We start from the raw sequence: 7,938 nt of genomic DNA, 5'->3' as shown, positions 1-7,938 counted from the left end.
TAGTTTTTGAGAAGAAACCAGACCCTAAGTTCCATTGTTGCGATTTCATACCTTGTAAAGGGAGAAGTTCTCGACATTCTTGAGAAAATTCATGATTCCTATCTTATTTATTTATTGATTCAGCATGTTTTATTCATCTATTATCTCTACGATTTCTCTGTTTATGGCTGAGTAGTCGCTTGTTAGGTTTAGGGTGTTAGGGATCATGGATCAATGAGCTAGACACAAATAGGATTGTTATTCCTTGATATCTCTATTTATTGTTATACTTATTGCTTGTGTTAAACTGGCCATTTATCATTTAATCATAGGTTTAATCTAATCATCAAAAGTGTTTTAGGTTGCTAGAAAAAACATAGATAAGCGATTTGTCCTTAGCCAACGAAAGCTGATGTTAAGGCAAATTGTGAACCAATTGAATCCGAGCTTAATGCTTGTCATCATTTTCTGATCCAAACGACAGTTTAGGCATTAGGATTGTTTGATAAATTGGTAGACACCACGACAGTGGGTTTATCTAATCTTGTTTTTCAAGTTCTAGATTGACTCGTATTGTCCTCCTAATAGTTGTGTGGCTCATGGTCCTAAGTATCCCAATGAATCACCCTGAACATAGCTCTCTTAATCATCGAAAACCTTAAACGAATTTTTTACTTGCTTGTTACGATACCTTAATCTCAAAACCCCATCATTGTTTTAGTTAAATATTGATCTTATAAAGATAAAGTGTAATCGTCTCTGTGGATTCGATCCTAAAGTGCTACATCGACATACCATTTGATTGTGGTAGTGTGCACATTAAGTTAATTGGTGTGTGTATACACGTAACATAAGGTATCACATCATCTCAGTCATCAAAGCTGGATTTCTCATCTGCTGTCTGTGAAGTCAGCATCGATCACATCATCACCACCTTGCTTGCCGATGAATCTGCTGATGAATCACCTTCTCCTCCAGGGGAAGGACCTGCAGCTCCATCACCAGGCTGGTTGTGCATAGACTGACCAATCTGCATCACTTCTTGGTTAAGAGCAGCCATCGTGTCCTTGATTTCTTGTGTTGATCCGCTACCAATCATGTCTTTAAGCTCTTGTAGCTTGGGCTCCACCTGGAATCGTCTCTCCAAGTTCTTTTAGTTGCTTCTCTGTCTGGTAAACAACAGAATCCGCCTGGTTCTTTGTGTCGATTGCATCCCTCTTCTCTTTGTCATCTCTGGCAAACCTTTCTGCTTCTTGCACCATTTTTCCCTACCTGTAACGTTCATTCACACTAACATTTGTTAGCACATATATCAATATTACCGAGAATGTGGTTTGGTTTGTAAACTTAGTCATAACAACCCAAGAGTTTAGACTGTAAGAATAAGATAGACCGATTTATATTATAACTAAATGTAATAACAGGGGGAACAAATATGATAAGTGGTGATTCAGTTATCTTTAAAGATATTTGAAAATCTATCTCATTGAAAGAAAAAAGGAAAAAGGAAAAAAGCAAAAAAAGCAAAAGGTTTCGACATCATGCATGATAGGAGGCCCACTGATTTTGCTAATTTCGAGTGGAAAAGTGCTACCTCTGTTTCCACAAAGCTATCTTTCTTGCTTGTTCAGTCAATAGGGTCAACAGTTATGCGTTTGCATATTCAAACTTCAAAGAGACTCTATCTTTGTTAACTCATCCTCCTCACTAGAAAGTAGCGCTGAGATCTTGATCCTGTCTTCATCTTACTAGTATGGATTCTTTTTGTTCTCTTACCAATGTTGCTGCTTCTGCTGCTGCAATATGCTTCTTGGCGCTGTTGTGTACAATAGTTTTCATCAGAAAATCCAGATCTCATCAAGAAAACGAAAGAATGGCTTCTTCTACAAATGATTTCATCAGAAAATCCAGATCTCATCAAGAAAACGGATCAATCGCTTCTTCTGAAATTCTTTTCATCATAGAATCCGAATCTCATCAAGAAAACGAAACAATGGCTTCTTCTTCTTCAACTCTTTTGGACCCCCAGTCTTCTTTGTCACACAGTTGCTTACACCATGTCTTCCCAAGCTTCCACGGGGCTGATGTCCGCACAAACTTTCTCAGCCACATTGTCAAGGAGTTCAAGAGCAAAGCAATCGACCTATTCATTGACAATGATATCGTGAGAAGTAAGTCTATCGGTCCTGAGCTCATAGAAGCTATTAGAGGATCTAGGATTGCCATTGTATTTCTCTCGAAGAACTACTCTTCCTCGACATGGTGCTTGAACGAGCTTGTTGAGATCATGCACTGTAGAGAAGAGTTTGGTAAAACTGTGATGTCCATTTTCTACGAAGTGGATCCAACTGATGTAAAGAAGCAGACTGGCTATTTTGGGAAAGTCTTTGAAAAAACTTGTGAAGGAAAAACAGAGGAGGAGATCCGAAGATGGAAACATGCTTTGGCCGAAGTGGCTCAAATCGCAGGTTTCCATTCATCAAACTGGTTCGTCCTCTTCTTGATGCCCACTTGCTCTTAATCTTTCTAACACATCAACGACCTCTGTATATATATTTCTAGCTTTTAAACAACAACCATCCAGAAAGTTGTTTTAAAAAAAAAAATGTGTATGTGTTGAAGTATGTAGATCGAACTAGTGTTGTTTTTTTTCTTTGATATATAGTTAGTATTCATACAAGTATGAGAATGTCGGAATATATAGCAGTATGTGAAAAAATTTCATGACAATATAGCCGAACTGTTGAGCATCTCCTTAACTTCTTCAGGAAGAATGAAGCAGAGATGATTGAAGATATTGCCACTGATGTTTCGAACAAGTTGAACCTTTCCGCACCATCCAATGATTTTGACGGCTTAGTTGGGATGGAATCTCGTATGGCAGAATTGATGCCGTTAATGTTAGAGCTAGATTCGCATGAGGTGCTAAAAATAGGGATTTGGGGTCCGCCTGGGATTGGTAAGACCACCATTGCTAGATATATATTCAACCGATACTCTCGATATGTCGATCTGAGTGTCTTTATGGATAATATCAAAACAAAGTATGCGAAAACGGCTTGTTCTGATGACTATAGTGTGAAGTTGGATTTACAGAAGCAGTTTATGTCTCAACTAACCAATGAGAAGGATATCAAGAATTTTTCACATTTGGGAATTGCCAAAGACAGGTTGAAAGACAAGAGCGTTCTTGTCATCCTTGATGATGTGGATCGGCCAGTACAAGTGGAAGCAGTGGCAAAAGAGAATAGTTGGTTTGGTCACGAGAGTCTGATTATCGTCATAACACAAGATCTAAAGGTTTTAAAAGCAAGTGGGATCAACCATATCCACAAGGTGAATTTACCATCATATGATGAAGCTCTGCAAATATTCTGCATGCACGCTTTTGGTCAGAGATACTCTAAGGATGGTTTCATAGAGCTTGCTTGTGAAGTTGTGAGTCTTGTAGAAAATCTTCCGTTGGGGCTAAGGGTTATGGGATCCTATTTTCAGGGAATGTCTGAGCAAGATTGGACAGAGGCACTACCAAGGTTAAGGACTCACATTGGCCGAGATGGAGAAATTGCAAGCATTTTAATTAGTTATGATTCTTTATGTGATGAAGATAAACATTTGGCTCTGCATATAGCCTGCTTTTTCAATGGTGAATCAGTTGATATAGTGGAATGCTGTCTAGCAAAACGTTTTTTGGATGTGACACAAGGGCTTCGAGTCTTAGCTGAAAAATCTATCATATCTATGAAATGGGGGAAAATAAAAATGGCTGAGTTGCTAGTCCAGTTGGGAAGAAAACTTGTGCGAGAACAATCGGTTAGTGAGCCTGGGAAACGCCAGTTTTTAAATGATGCAATTGGTATTGAAGAAGTGCTTAGTGATTATAAAGCCGTAAGTTGTGACTTTGATATCTTTATTGAATGAGTTCTACAAATTAGAGATTTGTTTAATAACTAACCATCTTTATTTATGTTTCATTGGGTATTTTTACAGGACAATAGCAGCGTCATAGGAATAAATGATGAGACTTGTGGAGACATAGAATGTACAAGTGAAAGAGCCTTTGAAAGATTGTCTAATCTTCAGTTCTTAAGAATCCATGGCGATGGCATTAATCCGCGAAGTATGAACCACATATCCCAAAAACTTAGAGTACTATGTTGGTCGAGTTTCCAGATGACATGTTTTCCTTCGAGTTTTAATCCAAAGTTCCTAGTCAAACTAGAGATGCCGAATAGCAAGCTTGAGAAATTGTGGAAAAAAACTCAAGTAAGTAATATTTTATTTTTGAATATAACTACGCAAGTTAACCAATTTTTCTTATGTTTTCATAATACTTGTATCAACAATGTTGATCTTTGAGTATTTGTCTTTACAGCTGCTCAGCAATCTTAAGCGGATGGATTTGAGTTATTCAAGAAGATTGAAAGAACTTCCAGATCTCTCAACTGCCACTAATCTATATGACCTGGATCTCTCATATTGCTCAAGTCTCGTGAAACTCCCTTCTTCTATTGGGAATGCAATTAATCTCAACAAACTGGATCTTAGGTTTTGCTCAAATTTGGTGGAGATCCCTTCCTCTATTGGAAATGCAGTCAATCTGGAAATATTTGATCTCCATGAATGCTCAAGTCTTGTGAAGATTCCTTCATCTATTACAACAATCGCTAGTCTCACATCTCTTACTCTCCATAGTTGCTCAAGTTTGGTGGGGCTTCCACAGAACATCGAGACAGTCACGGAACCCCATCACATTAATCTCAATGGTTGCTCAAGTTTGGTGAAACTCCCTTACTCTATTGGGAATGCAACTAAGCTTGAAGAACTGGATCTCAGTGGTTGCGTAAGTTTGGTGGAGTTACCTTTCTCTATTGGGAATGCAATTAATCTCCGGAAATTGGATCTAACATTTTGCTTAAGTTTGCTGGAGCTCCCTTCCTCTATTGGGAATGCAACTAAGCTTGAAGAACTGGATCTCAGTCATTGCTCAAGTTTTGTGGAGTTACCTTTCTCTATTGGGAATGCAATTAATCTCCAGAAATTGAATCTCAGTTATTGCTCGAGTTTGATGGAGCTCCCTTCCTCTATTGAAAATGCAATTAATCTCCGGAAATTAAATCTCAGTTATTGCTCAAGTTTGGTGGAGCTACCTTCCTGTATTGGGAATGCAGCTAAGCTTGAAGAACTGGATATCAGTCATTGCTCAAGTTTGGTGGAGATACCTTCCTCTATTGGAAATGCAATTAATCTCCAGAAATTAAAAATCAGTCATTGCTCAAGTTTGGTGGAGGTACCTTTCTCTATTGGGAGTTTAATTAATCTTGAATTATTAAATCTCGAAAATTGCTCAAGTCTGGTGAAGCTCCCTTCCTTCATTCAAAATGCAGTTAGTCTTCAGGAATTAGAACTTAGTGAATATTCAAGTTTGATGGGGCTCCCTTCTTCAATTCAGACTATAAATAATCTTCATGAATTGACTCTCAATGATTGTTCAAGTATGGTGGAGCTTCCTTCCATTATGAGAAACGTTGGTAGATTTTTGAAATGTTTAAAGTTAGAGGTTCTTCTGGATGACATTAACTTGGAATCTCTTGAAGTACTCAGTTTCTCAGAATGCTCTTTGTTGGAAAGTTATCCTGAGAGTCCCACATACATTCAAGAGCTTGATCCATGGATGGGGAGGATATCTCGTCTAACACGCCTTGTACTAAGCGGAATGAAGAATCTGGTATCACTCCCGCCGCTTCCTGATTCGCTGTTTGTACTAGAAGCAGAAAATTGTGAGTCCCTGGAGAGACTAGGTTCCTCCTTTCGCAATGCATATATGATGCTCAACTTTCGTAACTGCTTCAAACTAAATCAAGAAGCCAGAGATATCATCAGCCGGACATGGACCAGTGCTTATGCAGTCTTTCCCTGTAGAAAAGTGCCTCAGTGCTTCACTTACAGATCTTGTGGGAGTTCCGTAAAAGTGAAGTTGAATCAACTGGCTCTTGGCATATCAACCAAATTTAAGGCTTGCATATTATGTGCTGATTCGGACGGAGTTAACTTTCCACCTTTGTCACAAGCTTCTGTCTGTTGTAGCATCATGTCTGGGGGAAATGCTCGCACTGCTTGTTATAAAAAAGTAGGACGAGTTTCGTCGGGGCATCTGTACACATTCAGGGTTGAGATTGAAACAGAGGAGGTGACTTCCCCCGAGCTTGTTTTTGAGTTCGAGATCCAGTTCGGCAATGTAAACTCCGAAACATGGGAGATAAATGAATGCGGGATACTTCAAATCTTGGAGGTCCCTCATGATGATAGCCATTATTGAGAGCTTCGAAGATTGCTTTAAAACCTAAGTAAGACAGAAGCATTCGGAGATTGACAATGCGAAATTCCCAGACAAAAGTATCTTTTTGTGCTTTTAATCCACGAGGAGCTGCTGTTGGTGAAGCAAACGGTCGTCTCACATTTGGTCATGACATCTTAGCCTCCATCGCAAGGTATCGCCCAATTCTTTTGGGTCTTATTTAAAAAACAATATGATGAATGTTTTATGTGTGGTCGCAAAGCGTTTTCCTCTGGAAGTACTCTTTGTAACTTTGTTCTTTATTATTTTACTATGGGTTTCCGGGCGCTACGCGCCGGTTTTCTAATATTAGTTATGTTTTAAAGTCAACGGATTAATTATAATTATAATTTTTATATGAATTTGATATTTAGGTTTTTCACTGGATATTACGTAGCATTTATATAAATATGTTAAATGTCATTGATTAGAGAATAATTGGTTCATAGCGGAAATCAAATACAAAACCAATGAAGCGAACATATGTTAATGAATAGGTATGTGCACATTTATCCGAAACCGAAGAACAAAACCAAACCAAAAAAAGTTCAGTTCGGGTTTGGATCCTACCAATTATCGAAGCGATCTTATATTTCTAGAACCAAGGAACCAGAACCTAACTGGAACCCAAATTTCTAAAATAAAATTTATAGACTTATAAATATCAACTATATTTTGTTTTAAAATAATAAAATAATTCAAAATACTATTTAAAATCTGAAATACCCGAAAACTGAATTACCAGAATAATTTTGCTAAACCATACCAATTTTAAATTAATCTGAATTATCTAAATTTTTATTCGAAAACCCGAAAATCTGATATTTAATCCAAAACTTGAATTTTATGACTTTTTAACCCGAATTAACCAAAAATCCGGAACCAAATGGGATCTTAATTATCTCGGATATTATCTGGTTTATAACTTTGTTACCTGAACGAATCGAGGACAAAAAAATTAAACCAGAAACGAACGAAATTTTCTTATCCTAAATGCTTAGGACCGAGAACCGAATGCTTGGGACTAATCATGAGACTTCCCAAGTCTGCCATCTTTCCATTTTAAAATGTCTTTTAAAACGTTATAATTAATTGGGTTTGATTGTAACTGATTTTTGCGGTTGAATTAAAACAATCTTACAAAAATAAATAAGCCAAATCTTAAGGAAACAATTAGCAGTCTAGAAGTCATCACACTGATGCCCCTCTGTCTCCCATAGTTATACAATACTCATAAATCTATGATGTATATATGTTACGCTTTAAAAAAGATGAAGAGGAAGCTAATATCTGTATATTTTATTTATGCAATACCAACTGTGTGTATATATATTTATATGTATGCACGTTCCTCTACTCTACCGTAATGAATTCATTTCAAAACTGTTTTTATTTTCAAAATATATAATAGATTAAATAGAGTTAATAGTTCTAGTTAAGGTGGTAGATTATAGTCCTAGCTACATCATTCACAATTTACAAATTGCGGAATATGTATATAACTCTGGCAAATCAACTTTTTTCTATGTTTAAAGTCACTTTTACTTGACCTCATCCACAGAAGTAGAAAACCATATACTCTCAAAGTTACCGATCTGAATTAATCACCGGACTTGAAACGT

The 7,938-nt window shown here is 37.2% G+C and overlaps 2 protein-coding genes across 2 annotated transcripts in view; one reads left to right on the top strand and one right to left on the bottom strand.

Annotated features, from left to right (window-relative positions):
• Nucleotides 1-1,637: 1,637 nt before the first annotated feature.
• On the top strand, nt 1,638-6,523 carry LOC106307167 (disease resistance protein TAO1-like). The gene is made up of 4 exons (XM_013744043.1): nt 1,638-2,466; nt 2,748-3,867; nt 3,970-4,245; nt 4,355-6,523. Exons 1-4 carry the CDS (start codon nt 1,733-1,735, stop codon nt 6,296-6,298), a joined length of 4,074 nt encoding a protein of 1,357 aa, XP_013599497.1. The 5' UTR covers nt 1,638-1,732; the 3' UTR covers nt 6,299-6,523.
• Nucleotides 6,524-7,857: 1,334 nt separating this feature from the next.
• Nucleotides 7,858-7,938, bottom strand: part of LOC106308768 (ATPase 5, plasma membrane-type-like) — a 2,166-nt gene continuing 2,085 nt past the window's right edge. Inside the window, exon 9 of the mRNA XM_013745892.1 lies at nt 7,858-7,911. Within this exon, the coding sequence (XP_013601346.1) occupies nt 7,858-7,911 (54 nt within the window). The remainder of the gene's footprint in view (nt 7,912-7,938) is intronic.

Source organism: Brassica oleracea, chromosome C8, assembly GCF_000695525.1.
Source record: "Brassica oleracea var. oleracea cultivar TO1000 chromosome C8, BOL, whole genome shotgun sequence".
NCBI lineage: Eukaryota > Viridiplantae > Streptophyta > Magnoliopsida > Brassicales > Brassicaceae > Brassica > Brassica oleracea.
The sequence above is the reverse complement of the archived record's forward strand: the minus strand, read 5'-3'. Positions and strand labels throughout refer to the sequence as shown.

Excerpts from the sequence above, each read along its gene's own strand:
- LOC106307167 (XM_013744043.1), top strand. The coding sequence starts at position 1,733 with ATGGATTCTTTTTGTTCTCTTACCAATGTTGCTGCTTCTGCTGCTGCA. Across the intron at positions 2,467-2,747 it reads GGTTTCCATTCATCAAACTG|GAAGAATGAAGCAGAGATGA; the intron begins GTTCGTCCTCTT and ends TAACTTCTTCAG. Across the intron at positions 4,246-4,354 it reads AATTGTGGAAAAAAACTCAA|CTGCTCAGCAATCTTAAGCG; the intron begins GTAAGTAATATT and ends TTGTCTTTACAG.